Source organism: Diospyros lotus, chromosome 5, assembly GCF_014633365.1.
Source record: "Diospyros lotus cultivar Yz01 chromosome 5, ASM1463336v1, whole genome shotgun sequence".
In the NCBI taxonomy this organism is placed as follows: Eukaryota; Viridiplantae; Streptophyta; class Magnoliopsida; order Ericales; family Ebenaceae; genus Diospyros; species Diospyros lotus.
In genome coordinates, this window is record NC_068342.1 from 39,148,277 (window position 1) to 39,172,020 (window position 23,744).

Genomic DNA, 23,744 nt, shown 5'->3' on the forward strand with positions numbered 1-23,744 from the left:
TTCAGGACCACAACTTATACTTTCAAATATGAATTTAGATTCTGCATTTTCCAACAAAATCCAAGGGCCTTATTATCCCACACATATACAAATGAAACATGAAGTTGTCTTTGCATTGCATCTCTGTATAAGGTCCGCTACATAAATGTTGACATCCCAATCATTTTCATATGTAAAAATATTGTGTATCCAACAAACTAATGATTACCGTAAAGGAGGAGAGGAATAAAACCTAGATGTGTGATGAAGCTATCATAATGACTTCTTTCTACACTTAGCTCACATCCATGGAGAGTAGCTGAGAACAACAATAATTTACATAGTGGCATAGCAAATAATTAAATGAAATTACTCGCGTTATATGAAGCTTCTTTTTTATGTTTCATGCCAAAGAAGGAAACAAAAAATTATCAAAAAGAGACTCACAATTTGGAAAATTCCAAGAGGTGGGGGAAATAAAAGATCATCAAGGAAGCAAGATTTGACTATATTCCTACAAAAGGTTGGAGTAAAAATAAATGCCAGTCCTGCACAAATGATTTACCGTACTGTGCTGTAGCTAACAATATTTGTATCAACCATCCAGCAAACAGAAACCTGGAAGAACCTAACACGCATTAGAAAATTTTAGGTGAAGCCACAATCTCAGTTAACTGCAATATAAAACCACATACACCAAGCAACTTTCAAAGGGAAATTCATAATTTACATAGTGGCATAACCAAGTTATCTAACATAACTTGTCATGTCAACGATTAATGGAAAATAACAACAAAGAATAGTCTATAATTGAAATTAAATAATAAATTGGATGTCTTTGTTGAAAAAAGAAAAAATTGAGTGTACAATCGAAAACAATGTAAATATTAGGTACCTTTTTGGCAATTTACCTAATATCTTTTTCTTTTTCTTTTTTCATTTTATTGGTAAAATGGATATCATGAGTCATAAAACAAACAATTCAAGAAATTATGCAACTTTTTTGCTCAATAGAAAAAAAGGAAATATCTTGAAAAAACAAATTTATAGAATAGTTTCTAGTCATTAGTATCACAAGGACTCCATAGAAATGCACGGAATTCTAGCCCATGAAATAAAAGAAAAATATTTAGGAAGAATGAAGATATCCAAGTCACTTGTTCTTGGATTTGACAATAAAATCAAGATGAACCATTTTTAGCCTATGAAATAAAAGAAAAATATTTAAGGAGTAAAAAGATCTCCAAATCACTTGTTCTTGGATTTGACAATAAAATCGAGATAAACATTTTTAGCTTATGAAATAAAAGAAAAATGAGTATGAAGATATTCAAGTCACTTGTTCTTGGATTTGGCAATAAAATGAAGATGAACCATATATAGAAACGATTCAACAATAGAGTCCTTGTAACAAACATTGCAACCATATGGCAGTGGCACATCTAACTAAAACAGTAAGATGTATGACTTAGAAAATGTGATCAAAAGACAAGTTAACTGCTAGCATTAGTAAATGGATCTATAATGTTAAGAAATAACTTCACATCTTCATATGTCATCTTGAGTTGCCCATAATGTACTTTATTCAAGAGAAAAAGGAAAGAAAAAAAAGCTTGAACACAATTCAAAAGAAAAATATATTATCCTCTACCAACAAACTCTTTTAGCATAAATTACTTGACATTATTGGGAGAGATTTCCCTATAATGGGCATTACTCATGCATGTGGAAAAGCTCAGATTCAGGTGTAATAATCAACTTTTGACAATGTCAAAGCATAGAAGAAGATTCAAACCAATGCTTATAGGAGAATCTATTCTTTCGCAAACAAGAAAATCCAGGACAGTTTGGCAGTTAGTACTTTTCTTATGAAATAAGGAAAATTAAATCGCATAGCAGGCTTGAATCATCAGTCAAATCAGAACAAATAACAAGAGGAAAGTCAACCTCCAAATTTCCCCGAGTTAATAAAACTCCTAAGTCCTAACTAAAGTACCAAAAGACATACCTAATAAAATAAACTAAACCACAAAACCAGAATATGTAGGTAACTTCAATTTTAGTTCTTCCAATATCCTTATTATCAATTTCCATCTACTGCTTTCACTTTAAAGATGCTGCAAAAGAGTAGAACTATGTATAATAAGTGCATGCAACTTTCTGCTAGAAGCATTGATTGACATATTTGTAACTGTATGGCAGTGTCAGTCCTTAATATATACTATAAGTCAATTATTGATCCCAGACCATAAATGGTAGCAAACTACTTAAAAAAGGCACCAACAAGTGCCTCAGTGGTAGAAGTTGCACAAACCAAAAAGAAATCAAACATCTCTATAGAGGAATCACTCACAAGCTTAGTTTCTATCTTCAACTTTCATACAACTGTTAGCTTAACTCAAATGGCATAAATTTCAATGGCTTGGGGATTCATTATACAGACCACTTTCTCAGCTGGCTCCATCCAAAACCATTTCTTCCAATTAAGTCTAGTGTAATTTTTTCATCTCTCACTACGTTAATCCCCTATTTTTCTCAGAATTTTTGCTCTCTCAACTTACGCCGTAGACGATATTGCCAAACCACCCAATGAACTTAGCTTTCATCAAAAGATGTTAACTGCCAAGCATTTATTCTAAATAGAGCATATCAGCATTCTTATTGGATGTGTATGTGTGCACTCGTGGAGAGAGAGAGAGAGAGAGTTACCTATTGACTTTTGTATTCTTTATTAAGGGCCATTGGAATCTTTTTTAGGACCTTTTCATCAAATTTCCTGCAGTTCTTCAGAATTATCTTATAAGCCACGATCAGCGTCTCATCAACTGGATCCTGGTACTTTTCATAAAACAACGGAACTGATAGACTAAGGAGAACCCCTATGGAAGATAAAAGCAGATAACTTGAATCAAATTTATTATATGGAGGAGTGGCACTACAACAAGGAAAAGCCAAGGCCACAAAGAAACTCACCAAGGTAGATCAGAGTAAGCAAGTTGAATAAACTGCCAACATAAGATATTAACCACAAGCCAAAAGCAACCTGAAGACCAAAACCATATTATCCACATTAACCAATTTACATGCAAAAAAAAGTACAAACATCAGACTGCATTGGCAAAAGAATTTTGTATAATAAAACCATTATACCTGAAGAAAAAGTTTCAAATTTTGATCAACTGTTATGTCACGTGCAACCAATAATCCCTGATTGATCCACAGTCGAGTTACATCAGCTGCCCTCAAAATAGATTCCTCAGAAACTTCAAGATCGGGAAGGGGAGGCAGAGGTCTGGAAGTTTTATCATTAACTTTTCAAAATCCCATCTTAGGAACCAACGAAAAGATAAAACAATCTGTCCTAAAACAACAGTAACAACACCAAATACAACTGTTCAATCTGTTGAGGAAGAGCAATAAAGCACCAACATGCACCATTAGCGTATGGCCTACATAAGTTACATATGTATAGAGTTTGTCAAATTATAGAGAAGATTCAAGGCACAATAACCAGTAGAGTGTACAGAGTACAAGGCACCGGAGACAACTTCAATATAGACCCACCTATTAAGTAATGAAGCAGATTTACCCCAAAAGAAGAGGATGCAGACCACGAGAAATAGGACATTGGCAACGAAAGACAAGATGCTATAACCAGCAACCTCGAAGAAGAACCAGAGGACGGTAGAAGCGACCAGCACAACCGCCCCTCCGCTCCATTTCCGCCACAGTAACATATCCGCAACTATACAACAAACATTTTTATGCATTTCAACATTTATCAATGTATCTATCTGTGAAACTGAAAATCGAGGGCGATCCATCCACTCGTATCAAACAAACTGAAGAAACAAGCTCCATACGATTCAGAGCAGCGGATCGGATCAATATGAATTTGAGCCGATGAAACCAAACGAATATTGATACTTGATATGCATATAGGCAAGAAAATTTGTGCGTGTATGTATTTGGAACATAAAAATGTAACTAAAAGTACGTACACATTAGGGATCATGGATAGAGAGAAAGGGGAAAGAACCTGGACCACCACCGAGAGCTTCATGAACAGAAATGCGGTGAGACTCCGCCATGGCGATTAGGGCTTCTGGTTATGGAACAGAAGATCGGAAGCGAAAAAGAAGAAAATGATCAACGGAGAGGCAAGGGGATTGTCGATTTAGAAGGGACCAACGTCGTAATCTCGAACTGCATTAATCAGTTAATTAATTAAGGATTTCTAGAGAGTGATATCAACACTCCGATGATATATAATATATAATATATACATTAATACAATAATATATACATTACATATTTTGCATAATATTGACGTAAGATTATATTAAAATAAAATTAAAATATTTTTTAAATCAAGATATAAAATATTTAAAATAAGATTAAAAAATATTTTAAAATTTATATCAAAATGTTTGTTAATTTTTTATAATACATCTGAGGCATATGAGTCGTTTTTTCTTATCTATAAGGTATCAGATAAATTTACTCGGAATGATGAAAGATAAATTTATTTAAATAATTCCAGATAAGAAGTAATGTGACTTTTTTTATTCTTGGTTGAGGGTTCCGTGATTAACCTCCCCTGCTGAAATCAAAGGGCAGAGCAGCGGGGGACCCTTAAGGTGATGGTTTCACCTTTTTGAGAAAAAAAATAGGATATAAAAAATATCCTGAAAAAAAGTGATTTCCATTGTATTTGTTAAATTTATCTAAAAAAAAAATCATGTGATTGGACTTTCTAGATAAATTTATTTATCTCCGTATTTTGATAAATTATCTTGAATTTTACAAATAAATTATCTTAATGTAATTTTATCTTACTAATTTTAACAAATATTACCTAACTCAATAAATATCATGTATATACTACAATACATAGAATGTATATACATATTAAGTGCGAGTATGTAAATTGGATTAATTCAATCTAGTCTAGTTATACTCTTATTAATCTAAGATGGCACTCATTGAATGTGATCAATTTAAATTAAGTACAAATAACTATCAAATAAAATTATTGTTATCATAATACAATAACAAATTTATTTGATAATAAATATCACTGTCAAGCCACCTTAGCTTACAAGAAAGAAAATAGTTAGAGGACGTGGAAAAATCCTTTATCACCACTCAACCATTTAGGTTTCACCGAAATGGGAAATGAAAAATAAAAATAATACAAAATAAAAAGATGACACTTAAAAAAATAAAAAAATAATAAGTCTGAGACATTTCCATGTATCATAAGGGACCACAATCAGCCCGCCTTCTCCAATGGAACCATCCTTGGATCCACACATGTACGATGGCCACCACCATTCCTATAATCAAATATTAAATTTTAAAAAAATCATATGTTTTATATTTTAAATTAATTTAAAAAATAATATTTCATTCCTTTGATAATTGTATTTTTTTTAATTTTACATTTTTTTATGTATTTTCTATAACTATGTATTTTTTTAATTAAATAATTTTAATTATAATATGAAGACATTTTTATAGTATGTTCTTTTATTTCATTAAAATGTCTACTTGCTAAAAATAAACTACCTATTGTCCATATTAAACATGTTTGCTTTTAGTTGCTCTTACCCTTTTTTTTATTATCCTCTTCTTATATCTCTTCTCCCCTATTCATTTTATCTCTTTTACCCAAACATTCTCTCAATTTTAATTAAGGTCAGAGCCGGCTTGACCATGAAACTATCTAGGCGACCGTCTAACGCTCCGCATTTATAAAGGTCCAAAAATTTTGTAATTTATATATTTTTTATTTTTTTATAATTAATATTTTATTAAAAAAAAATTTGAATCCAAAATAAAATCTAAATTTCAGTTTAAATTTTCACGAACATCCAACCCAACAATTAATTTACAATATTTTGTCTTCTCCATTTTCTCTTCCCAATTTTTATGTTCTCTCTTCCCATTGTTCTCAATTTTCTCTTTCTAATGTCTATCGTTTCTTGTTAAATATCCCATAAATTTTAAGATTATAAATTTATTTTTGATTATAAAAATCCCATTGTTCTTAATTTTCTCTTCTCAATTTTTACTGTTTCTTTATTTATTGTAGTAAGTTGTTTGATTTTTTTTTATCTCTCAAACATTATATTTTAATTAAAAATTCACTAGAAATTATCGTATTTTGTAATTGATTGAACTTTAATTTTTTTTATTTTTTAATTTAATAAAATAATAGAATTTTTCTATAAAAAAAGTATATTATTTATAAAAAAATTAATACCCTGTTTTTGCCTAAGGCTTCAAATTGGTTGATCGGTGACTAAGGTTAGATGGAAAATCGATTGTCAGCGATTGAGGTGACATGAGGATCGAATGAAGGGCCGTGGAGTCCTGAGGAAGATGCATCGTTGATGAGGCTAGGCGAATGAATTACGGTTGTTGGTATGGCTTGATGTTATTCCATACCAAACATGATAATGAATTTCAATGCATACAAAATTATTCTGTCCGACCAAACGCAACATAATAATTTTCAATCACATTCCAACAATTGTTACTTGTAGGGATGTTTAATGGTCAATTTGAATGATTTAAAATGTAATTTTCAAACCAAATTATTATTGACGGCTTCCTTATCTTACAAACTATAACCAAATCACTATATGTTTGGATTTTGACCAATTGGGCCATCTATTTTACTGCTCGTTTGGCTAAGCAATTTAATCGCTTATAAGCTGATATATAGCTTTTAAGGTATTTAATTTATTTGATTAAATTGTTTAGTTTATCATAAGAGCGTTTAAGCCATCTAACTTAAATGCTCTTACATCAACGTTTTGTAAAAGCTGACTGAGGATAACTTTTACAAAAAGTAGTTACAAAAAAAGTTGTGTTAATCAAAGATTTTATCATATTACCCTCATATATTTTGCGAATTTCCAACCATGCTCTTTTTCTTCAACCTCTGCCTCCAGTCGCCTCACCGTCAGCCATTACCGTTGCCCCCACTGTCCGGCTACCTCATCTCCATCGTCGTCCCCACCCCAATCGACCATTGTCGTTGACTGTCGCTTCCTGCCGTTATTGCCTCCATCTGTCGTTTCCTCTTTCATTGACCATCGTCTGTCGCCACTAGCCTTTATCTCTGGTCGATTGCCGCTCGCATCCGTCGCTTCCATTGCCTGCGATCGCCTCTTGGTGTATATATGTATATGTATATATATATGTAACATATGTAATTTAAGAATATATATGTAATATATATTTAGCATATATATTGTATTAATATTTTTTAAGAATTATATAATTTTGATAAAAAAATTTATCATTATACATTACTTTATAATTTAATTTTATTAAAAATTATTATGTTTATATTTTTTATTTATATTATTAAATAATATATTTATTTTTGTCTTTTTATCAAGTTTTGATAGCTTATCAACTATTTTAAACCAAACACATAACTATTAATTAATAATTTAAAAATATATTTATTCAAATACACTATCAACTTAAACACTACCCAATTCAAACACTATAACCAACTTAAACACTACCTATTTTAAAAGATTCAAAAATAAAGCCTAGCTAAACTGGCTGTTAACATGTAATTAATGAATTTTTAAGTCTTATTTAAATTTTAGAATTATCCAAATGCATATGTGTCAAGCCCACTCTATTTAGTTTCCATATTATTATATTAAGAATTAAAAAGTTATTTTTTAAAAAATATAATTTTAATTCCCCTGAAATAAAATTTTTAAAATAAACAAAAACAAGTTTTCGTGAATTAGAGCATATTTTATAAAAAAAAAAATTGATTGCCTAGAGTTGTTCAATTTATTAATGAGGATTTCATATTTTTTATATAGACAAATTGACCATGATACTTGAGTTATTATGTTCGAGATTTTTGAACTTGATAACACTTGATGGAAAAGGCCACCATGCATTATCTCTCTATCACTTATTAATATCGATACGTAACAAAGTAAAATATATTATTTTTTAAGTATATTTTGATAATTTAAATTGTCTGAATATTCCTACGTTAATATATATATATATTAATGTAATTTTTTTTATAAATATCTTGTTAAAATTTGTAGACCCAAGAAAACTTTGAGAGAGATATTAAAATTTAATATGAAATATATGGATCTAAATAAGGATATGACAAAAGACAGAAATACATGAAAGTCTATAATTCATGTAGCCGACCCCATATAGTGGGATAAAGGCTGGATATGTTGTTATATGTTGTTGTTGTTGTATCTTGTTAAAATTTTATTATAATAGATTATTGTAGATTGTTGTTGTTGCTAGAAAAATACCTAAAATAACTTTCTCACACAACAAGTGAGTAAAATAACAAACTTACAACTAGAGTCAATTATAAATAAGTCACTAATGGTTGAGAATTCCACCAGCCAGCACACTTCCAGCACTTCGAACCTTCTCACTCTTATTTGAATATTTTATCAAGTTTGTTCTACTTTAAACCTCCATACTTACCTTATATATACATCTTTTAAACATACTAGCCATTAAAGAAATGATTAATATGAAATTTGAAATTAAAAAAATATTTAGAGTTCTTCAAACAATAAAAAACATATGTCTCACATTTAATTCAAAATAAATTTACTTTTTGCATGAGAAATTAATATTAAAAAATTAAAAAATAAACTTTTGAAACATAAATAATTAAAATAAGAAAACATGTCTAAAAGCAATTTCATTTAATTCAAAATAAATTTACTTTTTGCATGAGTAAGAAAAAACATGTTTAAAAATAATTCTCTTTTAATTCAAAATTTGAAAATTCATATATAAGCTTTTGAAATATAAATGATTAAAATATGAAAACATATCTAAAAATAATTATCATTTAATTTAAAATAAATTTACTTTTTACATAAATAAGGAAAACATGTTTCAAAATAAATTTACTTTATGCATAGTAAGAAATGTATTTATCAAGATATGAAAATTTAAACATAAACTTTTGAGACGTAAATGATCAAAACAAGAAAACATATCTAAAGACAATCTACATTTAATTTAAAATAAATTTACTCCTTATACTTACTTTTAATTCAAAATAAATTTACATTTTGCATGAATAAAAAATATATTTATATAATCAAAATATTTTTATTATCATCAAAATCATATTTACTTACAACAATCTCTCTCTTTTTTTTTATCATTAAAATCATATTTAATTACACTTGAGCTTAACAGTTATCATTGTATTTATTTTTTTAATCAAAATAAATGAAGAATATTTGGAAAATAATTTATTTTAAAAAAATTATAACTTCACCAATATTTGATGGTACTAGAATGGAATATGCTTATATAATATGACAAATATTTCAACGAATTGATATTTAATTTTTATATTTCTTTACTATATTTGCGAGTTTGCACGATTTCATTGTGCAAATCATTCTCAATATTACCTTTTTTTCAATAAGATTTGTTGGTAATTTGAAGAGTGATAGCGACAATAATTATAACTGGCTCCCACAACGAGTGTATGCGTAATACAATGCACGAATGGCAATAAAGAAAGGCAGGTGATGATAAAAGTGATTAAACAATGACAAAGATAGCGATCGATAAGGCACCGATGATTAAAGTAATATCCAAATGATACCATCAACAAGCATGAGACTTGTGAAGTTGAGATATCATTTAATTTTAAAGGGTGGAGTCTTTAATTTTAAAATATTGATGAGCATAATTTTTGTATAAATAGAATTATTTTTATAATTTTTATTTAAATTATTATACAAATTAATGGAAAATTGATGGGACCCCTTCCAATTCTAAATTTGAATTTGTTAAATATAAAAAATATTAATTAATATGGTACAATTTTAATTTTTAATCATTTAATATATAAATATATTTTCCGATTTGGAATAAACACCTGGCAGCTGGACTGTTCCATGGTGACAGCAAGGCTAAATTTTGTCCTGTTGTCCACGTCAGCACCAGTACATTCCGTATCCAACAAAAATTTTTGCAAATAGACAAAATCCCCAACTAACCACAAGTCCTCAGTGGAATGCCGCCCAGCCTGTCAAACTTATCCTCCCTCCTCTACTTCATAATTCCCTTTTTACCCCTTCCCAAATCACTTATTTACCGGTTCTAGAACCCTCCTCGTCAGTAACTTCCATAACCGGATCATGAGTCAACAAAATGAGGCAAGCAACCTCCCTCACAAGCCCCACGCTCGCGAGATGATCCTATCAAATCATATGCACTCGCGTGAGGACGCGTGTCCACTTCCAGCTGTACTCTCCATTTGAAACTGTGTCTACCTGCAATTACCGGTAACCTTAACGCGCTTTACTTGCTTTCTTTCTATGGCTCTCTCCGTTACCTTATTACTCTCTTTTTATACCCTTTTTCGTCTATTGCTTTTTTGTTTCTCTCTCTCTCTCTCCTTTGCTTGAGCGTTCTTTCCATTTTAACTAGGGTTAGATGGAGAATCGATCGTCGTCGGAGATTGAGGCGGCACAAGGGCAAGATGATCGAATCAAGGGTCCGTGGAGCCCAGAGGAAGATGAGATGTTGGTGAGGCTCGTGCAGCGACACGGCCCAAGGAATTGGTCGTTGATATGCAAGTCGGTTCCAGGGAGATCTGGGAAGTCGTGTCGTCTTCGATGGTGTAACCAACTCTCACCAATGGTAGAGCATCGGGCATTCACACCGGAGGAGGATAACTTGATCATTAAGGCACATGCTCGTTTTGGGAACAAGTGGGCTACGATCGCTAGGTTTCTTGTTGGTCGTACAGATAATGCGATCAAGAATCATTGGAACTCGACACTGAAAAGGAAGTTTGCTACGATGATGGAAAGCGGTTTTGTCGATGTCGGTGGCTCTGGGGGAGAAGATGAGCGTGTGGCTCAAGCACAAAGGGGATTGGAGAGTGCTGACGTCACGATGACGATGTCTGGGTTGTGCCTTAGCCCCGAGTACGAGAGTCCAACAGGATCTGATCTTAGCGATTCAAGTGTTCAGGTGATTCCGCCCCCAATTAATGCTAATGTGTATCGACCGGTACCCAGAACAACCATTGTTGTTCATCCTTCTCAGGTTGTTGAATCAACCCCTATATCCAAGCCGATAACTAATCCACCAATTGCACTTACTCTGGGCTCGCAATCCTATGAGATCCATGATCCTGCACCAAGCATAGTGGTTCGCCCAACTCACTACCCTAACCAGATCACCGAGTTCGCTCCTCCTCCATCTCCGCCTCTGCCTCCGCCGCCGCCGCCACCACCACCGCCATCTCCGCCTCTGCCTATGCCTCCGATGGTGGCCCCACAGACAATGTCGACTCCCTCTGAATTCCTTTCCCTGATGCAAGCGATGATACAAAAAGAAGTTCGAAATTACATGTCAGGACTTTCAAACACTGAAGCCTACATCCCAAGTGATGGTGCTACTCAGACTGCAAGGGGTAAGTGCATCGGAACCAACAGGAACGAGTGATGATTGAAAAACTTAAAAAAAAAAAATTAAAAATTGTCCTTAAATGGAATAGCAACTTAGCAAGAGCAATGAGAGCTAGAGGGTGAGAGAATAGGTCGTATCAGTAGTTTAGTTTTGAAATTGCATGGTGGTTGTTAGCATAGTAGTTCATTAGGAATTTAGGATTTCGTTTCAGTACCTATGAGAATGTTACATTTTGTTTTAATTAAGCTTATGCTCAGTTATATATATCATAATCATCATCATAATAATAATAGTAGTAGTTTAGTTGAAAATTCAGGATTTCCTTTTAATTTATAATTGTCAATTTTAATCTAAGTCTATTACCATTCAGAGCCTTAATTTTAATTTAGTATTAAGTTTATAATATATATCTTATTAAATGAATCATACAAAATCCTTTGTTGACTTATAATGGTCAATTAATTATGTTCTTACCATCCTCCTGATTTGGTGCCATATGAGACATTTAGAAATTTGTTTATTTTGAATATTGACACCAATAATATGATTAACGTGACCGTGAAAATAAAGTGGCACTTCTAGACAATTTCTTATAATGCCCAAGCGTTACCAAATTGTAATCAATCGAGGAGTTGTTAGGTAATTATTCAAAACTAAACTTTATTTATTTAGCTTCTATGTATTATATTATATTGCGTGGGTTTCCATTTATTTTTTTAGAAAAAAAAGGGTAATAATCACCATTAAAGTTTAACATAATTACAAGAATTACTCTTTGTGTTTAAAAAATAGTAAAAATATCCTCTAATTAGTAAATAATAAAATAAAATGACTATTTTACCTTTCACTATCTCTCCTCTAATTTTAAAACAAATAAAAAGAGTAAAAAGACCAACGATGAACCTACTTAGATTCCATCGTTAGCATTGATGGATTCACCATTAGTGTGTTTTGAAACCAAACACAATTTGTTACAACAAACCCTAGTCGGTTTATCATAGCAAATGTGTCTTGAATTTAAATTTAAGTTCACGCGATATTTGGGAAAAGATATAAAGAGAATTAAGAAATGATTTTTTTTTTAAAATATAAGAATAATTTAATTATTTTCAAATATTTAACTACATTTAATTAACTATAAAGAATAAATCGTAACACAATATTAAACCTTAGAGATAATCATTACATTTTATCAAATATCAAAAATATTTTTTAAAATTATCTTAAATCTCAATATTCACGTGTAATTTTCCGAACTTCGAGTGTTTCCAAGTTTATTTTGAATGATATTTTAATAACTTCACTTTCTCTATTGGCCGTTTGATGTTGTGAATATTCTTCTACCTCAATTTCATGCCATACATTGGCTATCAATTAAAATGTATTTTATTAGCAACTATTAAATTGAATTTACGTGTGATAAAAGGTAAAAATATATATCTCATGCGTCACACTATAAATATACTAAGTTTTATATAATCGCTCGTTTACACTACGCTTGATTTTATTATTTTTGGCTATAAAAAATTCAGACGATGAACACATAATAACAGAGCTGGTCCTGGGTTTTTTAAGACCCAGGGCAAAATTTTTCAAATGTGTTCTTTTATATAAATTAAATAAAAAATAAAAATTATCGATTAATTAATTTTATTAAAATTATAAAAATTCATAAAAGATAAGAAATAATACTTTGGGGCTTCTTTAAAACTTTGTTTGAGAAAAATTCAATCGGATAAAACCTCAAACGAAGGAAAAAGAATACCCCGCATTATAAACATTGCATTAAAAAACGAAAACTACATATTTGACTCTACATGCTTCCTCTTGAATCTCCATAAACATTTTTTGATTTGATCAATCTTCCTTTCATCATCTACAATTAAACAAAGCAAAAACAATCATCAAATGTACCTACAAAATAAAAATAGCAATGAAATCTCAACCACAAAACATCATTTGAAATGTCTTCTTGTTGCACTTTTATATGCAAAATCATCAATTATACTATCATATTTAATGTTTTCTAACATATCATTTTCAATGCATAATATCGCTAATCCATTTAATCTATCTTGAGTCATGGTGGTCCGCAAGTAAGATTTTAATAATTTTAATTTAGAAAAACTTCTTTCAGTAGATGCCACAGTCACAGATATAATCAATAATACTCTATAAGCAACCATTACATTAGGAAACATATCCATACTCTTTACAAACTCAAGAATTTTAATGGATGTTCATGGTTTATCTGTTTCATATGCTTCTTTTGGTAACATTACTTACAACACTTGTAATTCTGAAAATAAATCTCTTGTGTCAACATCAGAAATATCATAATGTTTTAAAGCATTTTCAAGATTCACACAAAAACTTTTCAATTCATCATCATGAAACGAAGTCAACTTTACAGCATTAAATAAGAACCCAAAAATAGATTCAAAACAATGCAATTGTTCAAACATACTCTTCAATTCACCAAGAGCAATATCCACTATAACAAGAAAATAATAAGTTCTAAATGATTCTTCAGCTGATTGTTGTTCCCTATCATTATTGGAAACCTCATCAAAATGCCATTTTTCTATAAATTTGACGTTTTTTTGGAAATACAGTCTCAATTCCCATATCAAGGGAAATTTCTTTAGCATCAATCATGGCAGAAATAAACCCATTTATTCTATAGTTTTCAAAAAATAAAACAAGTCATTCTAATTGTCTTACAGCAGTATCAGGACGCATGTCTTCAGATTATAACTTTTTACTAACTAAGTTAATCTTATGTAAAATGTCATGCCAAATAACCAAACTTAATATAAATTCAAAACTTGAAAGCTCTCCTGATGCTAAACTTTGAGCATCCCTGCTCAATTTGGCATCTTCACTAATTTCTGTTAATTTAAATAAAGCTTCTCTGATTTGGGAAACTTGAGATTTTATTACTTTGATACTTTCAATGTGACTTTCCCAACGTGTAGTTGATAATGATTTCAAAGTCAAACCATCTATGTAATCAAGTAACACATTCCATCGCTTTGTTGAATTAGAGAATACCGTATATATGCATTGACATGCTCCAAAAAAAGATTTTGCTTTAACACATGAGTTGGCCATATTACAAACTATTAAGTTGAGATAATGAGAACCACATGGTATGTAAAATGCTCTAGAATTTATATCAAGTAATCTTTTTTGTACACCTAAATTTTTTCCTTTCATATTAGAGTCATTATCATAACATTGTCCCATCACATTATCAATATTAAGTGTAAGAGACTCAATTACATTTTGCAATTCATTAAAAATTCCTAATCCAAATGTATCTTTCACATTTAAAAACTCTAGAAAGTACTCTTTTATATTTATTGGAGTACTTGAAACATCGACACACCTTAATATTAAAGTTATTTGTTCTTTGTGACTTGCATCAAGAGTACAATCAAGAATTACTGAAAAATATTTTGCCATTTTTATTTTTTCAATGATTGCATGTTTAACATTTGATGCTAAAATAGCTATCAACTCATTTTGAATTTTATGACTAAGATAATGATAATGAATCTTCTTATCTTGAATGAGTCGAAAATGGTGTTGCATTACTGGATCAAACTCTGCAATCATTTCAAGCATCCCTACTCAATTTGGTATCTTCACTAATTTCTATTAATTTAAATAAAGCTTCTCTGCTTTGGGAAACTTGAGATTTTATTGTTTTGACACTTTCAATGTGACTTTCCCAACATGTAGTTGACAATGATTTCAAAGTCAAACCATCTATGTAATCAAGTAACACATTCCATCGCTTTGTTGAATTAGAGAATACTGTATATATGCATTGACATGCTCCAAAAAAAGATTTTGCTTTAACACATGAGTTGGCCATATTACAAACTATTAAGTTGAGACAATGAGAACCACATGGCATGTAAAATGCTCTAGAATTTATATCAAGTAATCTTTTTTGTACACCTAAATTTTTTCCTTTCATATTAGAGCCATTATCATAACCTTGTCCCCTCACATCATCAATATTAAGTGTAAGAGACTCAATTACATTTTGCAATTCATTAAAAATTCCTAATCCAAATGTATCTTGCACATTTAAAAACTCTAGAAAGTACTCTTCTATATTTATTGGGGTACTTGAAACATCGACACACCTCAATATTAAAGTCATTTGTTTTTTGTGACTTGCATCAGGAGTACAATCAAGAATTATTGAAAAATATTTAACCATTTTTATTTTTTCAATGATTGCATGTTTAACATTTGATGCTAAAATAGTTATCAACTCATTTTGAATTTTATGACTAAGATAATGATAATGAATCTTCTTATCTTGAATGAGTCGAAAATGGTGTTGCATTACTGGATCAAACTCTGCAATCATTTCAAGTATGCCTAAAAAGTTACCATTACCATCTTCATAAATTTTTTCATTTATTCCACGAAAAGTCAAATTATGTATAGCAAGACATTTCACAATAGCAATGATTCTGACAATAACATTTTTTCAGTGTAGTGTATCTTTCTTTATTAACTATTGTAATTCTGTATCAATTGTTTGATTTGTTTTCAATCTGATTTGCAATTCAATACAAGACCTCAAGTTAGTGAGGTGATCAATACTGCTTTCATGTTGTTTAAGCTTCTCACCAAGATGTTTCCAATCTCTCGTTCATTCACTAGTTAACTGACTTCTAGAATTCATTGTTTTATACAACTTATGACAGAAACAAAACACTTTATCCAACTCATTTGAGTACACTAGCCATTTTCGATCCTTAGTTTCCCCATTTGGTAACATACGAAGATAATAATTTGAAGAAAAATGTCTATTGTGTTCATCCATGGGGAATTTGAGATTAGTTTCTCTTAATTATTGGACCTTTTTCTATAAGTAAATCTCTCATTTTTGCATCAAGATTATCCCAAACTCGTGGATCATAAATGTTCAAATCAAATCTTGTTTCGGGACATTCATTTTCATGGCAAGGTTCATCAATATTTTCATTTTCCTCAAGAAAAGGTTCATCAATATTTTCATTTTCATCTTGATCACCAATTTCTTCATTCCCTTCATTCTCATTTTCTACTAATTCTTCCAATTGAATTGGTTATTCACATTCATTTGGTAAATCTTCATCTAAATTTTCAAGTGAAGTATTAGTTTGTTTAACAAAATATTTGTTCAAAGATCCTCTTAAACTTTGAGCAATTCCTTCTTCTTTTTTCTTTCTTTGTCTTTTGAGATTTTCGGAAAGTTGTTTCTTAGAAAATATTTTTTAATTTTTATAATAAACACAACACAATAAAAAAAATAAAACTAATTAACAAAGAACAATAAAACCTGGATTTTGAGCATATTTTTTTCCACTTGAAACTTCCAATTATACAGAACAAGAATCTCAGTCAAGTTTTCTGTTGAATCAAATAATAAAGAAGAATAAGTCAAATAATAAAGAAGAAAATGTTTATACAAAATAATTCAAATATAATACAAAAAAATATAAACAATAAACATAAGTTCAATAATACAGTCAAATAAATATAAACATAAATTTCACAATGCATTCAAACAAACCTATGAATTAAATTAATAAATCTGTAGGTAAATAAAAGAATAGTGAATTATCAATAACTAGTGTTCATAATTTATAATTTTCAAGTCAAAGTCAAAATTTCAAATTAGTTATTAACTTTAAGATATTCACAGACCTTAATGCAATATGCCATATTATTGATATGAATAATTTTGCAAGCACCAGTTTTGATATTGGTAGACTAAATAAAAGAAAATTTTAAAGACTATTTCCTTATATGCTTGAGATTAATAACACTTAAAGAAACCAAATTCAAACAAAAACCAAACAGAAACCACATTAATTGAAGCAAGTTGGTTTGGCAAAATATTTATTCCTGATACCGCCAACTGTAGGTTTGCCTTTCTGGCATTTCCAATCACACTTGTAACCCCAATGACAACAGTAAAATAAATAAAATTGTTAGAATAAACGTGACTCTCATGACAATGAATATTTTATTGCTTTTGAATAAATTAATTAATTATATGACCATTTATAGTCTATAGAGAGACTGAAATATCCAAATCTCTCAACAAAATTCAAAATATCCTAATTTTAACAAAAATAAAATAAAAACTTGCTTCATACTATATAACAACATCGAAGATATAGTTCCAATGGATTGGAAACAGTATGAATCAAAAGGAACATGCCAAATGGTTGAATCAATAATATTATATACATATTATATACACAACATTAAACATGCCACATACAATAATATATTATATACACATTAGTACACAGTCACAAAACACACACACACATACAGTATAACAGTAATAAATATATATATATATATAAAGAACATAACATATACAGATGAAGATACTCACACTAAAATGAAGCAGCAACTTAACCGATTTGCGGGTAGCGAATGAGAAATAACTAGAAAAATGAAGAAGAAGAAGAGAGGGAAAATGGGTATTGGGCAGAGTTCCAACTTTTGGGTTGCGTGAGAGGGCGGCACTGGCAGAGCAATTTCTGCTATTATTTTTTTTATACACATATATATTCATAAACTTAAACAAAAATTTGGGCCCCTCTCAATTATGGGCCCCAGGCTGTAGCCCTGGTGGCCCTAGACCAAAGCCGGCCCTGCATAATAATATAGTTGGCTCCAACAATCAGCACATAATATAATGGTGCAAAATGGGTTCGCAAATCATAGTTGTTAGGATTTTCAGTCAAAAATTTTAATTAATCTTGAAGATTATTTCCTATTTTTAATATTTTTTTATTTAGTTTGTAATCCTATTTCATAGTTAGTTGTTAATTGTTGCTAGATAATGAAACTTTAGCCTTGACGAACAAGGAAACTAGTTTATAAATAGAATATTTGGCTTGTTACTCAATGTGAGCAAATCACTTGTGAGAGATTAATAAGAGTTAGGAATTGGGTGTAATTGAGACTTGAATTTAGAGAAAGAATATTGAGCTTTGTAGTTATAAACTTTACTATATAGTGATATTTTTTTTTTATCGTCCCGACGATCGTGGTTTTTCCCTTTTTGAGTTTTTCACATAAAAATATCTTATGTTTGAGTGTGATTGGATCTTTTGTTTGTCATCTTATATTTTTTTCTTCAACAAGTGGTATCAGAGCTTTGTTTATCGGTCGCCTAGTACGCAAAGGATATGCCAAGCATGATAAAGTTTGATTTTGAAAAGTTCGATAGGAAGATCAATTTTGGCTTGTGGCAAATATAAGTCAAGGATATCTTGATCCAATGCAGGTTACATAATGTGTTAAAAGAAAAACCAACTCTTGAAGGCTCTGAAAAATCTGGTAGAGTAAGTCTGGCAAATGGCTCCAAAGATTATGATGCTGGAAGCTTGTCTCTCAATTTTGTGGTAGATGAAGATGTTCTCTAAAGAGATGGATACATCATCATGGCATGCCGCTAGACCACCAAAGTTGCCATGAAAGAGGATGTGATACTTCTAGTAGGTCCACAAAGTTTGCACATGGGCATTGGCTTGGAGGTGATGCAAGATGTGTGGTAGAAAGGATGTCAATGGTTGAAGAGCTCCCAAGGAAACCAAGCAAAGGGGTTACACCATAGTTTTTCAGCAAGGTATTTTTCGACATTGTGCCATGAAAATCTTAGATGGTATATGCTTAAGTGGTTGTACCTTTTATGGTGGGGGTATGGTGATCTTAGTGATAGAGATCATGGTGATTATCAGTAATAGATAATCATAATTGTTGTCGGAGAATGGACGTATGTTTTTAGAAATTCTCGCTGAGATGGTGGTTTGTTAGGATTTTTAGTGAGAAATTCTAATTAGTCTCGAAGATTATTTTTTATTCCTAATATTGGTTTTTTGTTTAGTTTATAATCTTATTTAATGGTAACTTGTTAATTGTTGCTAGGAAATGAAATCTTAGCCTTGACGAATAAGCAAACTAGTCTATAAATAGAATGTTTGGTTTGTTACTCAAGGTGAGTAAATCACTTGTGAGAGACTAGTGAGAACTAAGAATTAGGTGTAATTGGGACTTAGGTTTAGAGAGAAAATATTGAGTTTTGTAATTGTAAACTTTACTACATAGTGATATTTTTTTTCTGACAGCCGTGGTTTTTCTCTTTTTGGGTTTTTCACGTAAAAAATCTCTTGTATTTTAGTATGATTGGATCTTTTGTTTTTCATCTTATATTTTTTTCTTCAACAATCATGTTGTGTTGAGACACGTGTAATACATATATAGTCAACTCGAATACGACTTGTCTAAATAATCGCATTAAATAGCTCAACCTTAACACAAACATGTTTATTAAATGGATCACACGACACGACACGACATGTTTAATCCATTTAATTAAACATGTTAAATAGATCGTGTCTTATACAATACAACATGTTAACCAATTTATTAAATAGTTCATTCTAAACATGACATAAAAAGACATGTTAAAAAAACACACCTTAAATAACCATATCAACCTATTGACGTACTTAAGTTAACAAGTGATCATTTCATGTCTAATCGGGTTAAATGAATCATTTTGTGTTTAACCAGGTTAAATGGGTTCAACTTAAATAGGTCATTTAATGTCTAATCAGGTAAATGGGTTATTCCGTATATAATCAAGTTAAATAGGTTTGCCTATTTGTGGCGCCCTCGTCCCATCTCTGGGGTGCCACAGTAACTCACGGTTACAACCAAGATCACTGGCTGAATTTGAAGGTTGGCTATACCCAAACAAGTTTTGGCGCCTTAGGTGGGATCCAAGTTTTGCTGCCTTCGCTTGTTGAAAACTTGAGCCCCTAAAGAAAAATAGTAGCGAAGAGCACTCAAATCTTGGTTGGGCTACACGCTTGGAATCTCAAAGTTGTTAAGGAGACATGATAAGATCATGGGAATAAATTTACATAAAATCCACAATTTACCAGTAAATACTAAAAATCTAAATTTCACCACAAAATTCGCTTGTTCCACGCACACATAATACAAAACGTGATATATTCATTAATAAAACCCATAAACATTAGAATTCCTTTCACGGTTCATTAGCTGCGTCCACTGATGACCTTTCCTTTATTATTGCTTTCCCTTTTCTAGAACCCGAGGCATCTATATGGTTAGTGATAAGATGTGAGTTCTAAGACTCAGTAAATGCAATATGTAAAATAATAATTCATAACTCATGACAAATATAGAAAAGCATGGAATGAATCACGCATGCAGACCCATCCACCTCATTCATCCCAGACTCTTGATGACCCTATATGAGGTTAAAAATTCTCGAGGGAGGTCAAAACGACATTATTTCCAAAACTTTGGGGGTCAAATGAGAAGGTTAGAATGCGAGGGTTTCAACAGGAGTTTTGGAAAATTTGGGGGCCTTGAGGAAAGGGCCAAAAATGTATTTCAAAAGTTAAGAAGGTAAAAAAGGCAATTTTAGGAAAACCTCCAAATAGCCATGGCTGACCAGCCCATCCAATTTTTGTGATTAAATATGATTTATAGGATTGTTGTGCTTGAGTAATAATGATTTGTGCAACTTTTGAAGTTTGGCACGAAAATCAAGGTTGGGTACACAAATTGAGGTAGAGGTGTTAAAAGGGCCGGGCGGCCCGTGACGGGCCGGGCTTTGGCCCGGCCCGTTACTGTTCATACGGGCCGGGCTGGGCCAAAGAAATTGGGCCCACGGCCCGGCCCGTGGCTCGTTGGGCCCTTATGGGCCAGCAAGGCCCTTACTAATTTTTTTTTTAATTTTGTTATTATTTAGTAATTATCGATATTGGATATTAAAAAATTTAATTTCACAATATATATAAATAATAACCATCAATTAATTTATTTAAAATTTTTAAGTTAAATTTTTTATATATTTAAATTATAAATAAACATTTTCCTTTTTATATGTACATTATTTTTCATATCAATTCACAAGAAAAATTATAAGGCATATAAAATAATGAAATAATATTTAAAACTTAAGAATTAAGATAGAAAATATTTTAAAAAGAAACAAATTAATTTTTATATATGTATATATTATATGTATTATTTTTAAAAAAATTATTTAAAAAAAAAGAAAAAAAAAAAGGCCGGGCCCGTTAGGCCCTGTGGGCTAAGGGCCCGGCCCCTTTGTAGGGGGGCCGTGGGCCGGGCCAGGCCCTATCAATGATAAAAGGGCCCGGCCCGTTTAAAAAGCCCGTGGGCCGACTCGGGTCGGACCTGACCGGGCCGGGCCGGCCCTTTTGACACCTATAAATTGAGGTGATGTGCATTTTTCAAGATATTCTGAACTTCGTGCTAAAGGTGAGTGATTTTTTCTCCAAAAGCTTATACATGTTATATTTTGCCTATGTTGAGCATGATAGTCATGAAAGTGGCTAAGTTTAATGTATTATATGAGCATCCTATCATATTTATATATGTCGATGGATTATGATTTTTGCATGGCACGATATTATTGGTATATTGATACTCATTCATGGGATTGGGATATTGTCCTAATATTGTAACCGTAATTCTCCAAGGGAAAATGATGAAACAACGTTAGGATTATCTTGAAAGTAGGTTGGGATTCTGCCTAGGGTTTCGTGCCTGGCCGGTGGGCTAAGGAACTTACACTTGGGCATGTGATCGTTCATGTTATTGTATCATGCATTCATGTATCATGTTTCTAAACCCTCACTAGAAGATTCATTTTCTAAATGGGTTATACCCCTGGAACATTCAAACGTTCCAGTTAGAATTTGCAGCTATGGCAAGGGGACGATTGATGACATGGCCGATGGGTTCGGTGAGTTGTTTCGATATATGCTTATTCATGTGGATTCAGATTATGTTTTTTGTCATGGTTAGAAGATTATGCTATATTGAAGATCATGTATAATTGTTATGATTTAATGTATTTTTGAGGAATCGTCAGATTGTATCTAAGATGCTCAGTTATTATCTCTTGATAATAAGTCTCCATGTATTTAAATATTTGATGATATGATGGTATAAATTCTTGTGTTTGTTAGTGTAACGACCGTTATTCGGTCTGATTATATTAATATGGGAAAGGAATATTTAATTAAGGGGATCATGAATTTGAGACATTATATGTGTTATTTTTAGGTAATGTGACCAAAGTAGAGGGGATGTGAAAAATCAAAGGTTTGAGTTTAATGGAAGTGGGACCCACAACTTTGCAAAGAATGTAAATAAACATTTTATGAAAATTGTGGAGTTTGATTTATGTTTAAACTATTTTTTGTAAGTAAATAATTTCCATTTATGTTATTTGTAATAAGGGCATTTTGGTAATTGAGGGAGTGTATGGATATATATATATATATATATTAGAAGAAGAAATTAGAAGGCAAAATGGGAGAGAAGAGAGGGAGCGATCGAGAGAGCAATGAGGGGAGGCTAGGGCTTGATTTCCTCTCCATTTTTCTTTGCTTTTGATGCTTCAAGGAGGGTTTGAGCAAGTTAGGAGTAGCTTCATCTTCTTCTCCTCCTTCTTTTGTCTTAGTTTCTTGGCTATGGAGATGTGGAGGTTGTGGTGGTTTCTCCAAGCAAGGTTTTCAAGAGGTTTGGCAAAGACAAGTTCTCCTCTACTCCTCTTCAAAATCTTTAAATTATGATGTTTTGAGCATTATTTGTGAAAGAAGAGAACCCCCATGATTTTTATGCTTTTGATTGAGATCTATGTAAAGATCTTTGTAAATCTCCCAAAATTCTTGAATGTGATGGTTGGAATTATTTTGTGACTTCAATAGGGTTTGTTCCACCCTATATTTGTTTGGGAATGGTGTATTTTGGCTTTAGATTTGAGTTTTGGGAGAGTTGGAGGAGTTTTGGGGTGTGTTTCTCGTCATTTTTGGGTTCTGGGGGTTCAAGAGTCGACTGGTGGGTTTGGGAGTCGACTCCCCAAGGTTTGCTCTCAGTTAGGTTGACTCTGGGCATGTGACAGTCGACTTTGCCTCGAGAGTCGACTCCCGGGTGTCGAAAGTCGACTCCCGCGGTAGACTACATTGTGCACCCTATACTATTTTGATCATAAATTTTTGTATAGATATCCGATTGACAAACCGTTTGAAGTGTTGTAAACTAGAATCGATAGCCTTTGATTTGATATATTATGGGTATTATTTGGACAATATTTGAAGGGTCTCCCTAGGGTTTAAAGTCATACCAATTAGGATTGGGAGCCAATCCACGATCCGTGGCATTTCTTGGTTTGAGTTTTAGGG

The 23,744-nt window shown here is 31.5% G+C and overlaps 2 protein-coding genes across 3 annotated transcripts; one reads left to right on the plus strand and one right to left on the minus strand.

The window, feature by feature from the left end:
• Nucleotides 1-4,197, minus strand: LOC127802417 (reticulon-like protein B11). Of its 2 annotated transcripts, none has more exons than XM_052338211.1 (6): nt 4,019-4,197; nt 3,544-3,724; nt 3,130-3,271; nt 2,953-3,022; nt 2,689-2,858; nt 1-607 (listed from the first exon to the last, which is right to left on the minus strand). In XM_052338211.1, the coding sequence occupies exons 1-5, from the start codon at nt 4,068-4,070 to the stop codon at nt 2,689-2,691; spliced, it is 615 nt and encodes a 204-aa protein (XP_052194171.1). In that variant the 5' UTR covers nt 4,071-4,197; the 3' UTR covers nt 1-607. The 2 variants fall into 2 exon arrangements, with proteins under 2 accessions (XP_052194171.1, XP_052194170.1); XM_052338210.1 differs by having other exon boundaries at nt 12-597; nt 4,019-4,195.
• Nucleotides 4,198-10,470: 6,273 nt separating this feature from the next.
• Nucleotides 10,471-11,490, plus strand: LOC127802252 (transcription factor MYB44-like). The gene has a single exon (XM_052337965.1). The coding sequence runs from the start codon at nt 10,471-10,473 to the stop codon at nt 11,488-11,490; it is 1,020 nt and encodes a 339-aa protein (XP_052193925.1).
• The last annotated feature ends 12,254 nt before the right edge of the window (nt 11,491-23,744 follow it).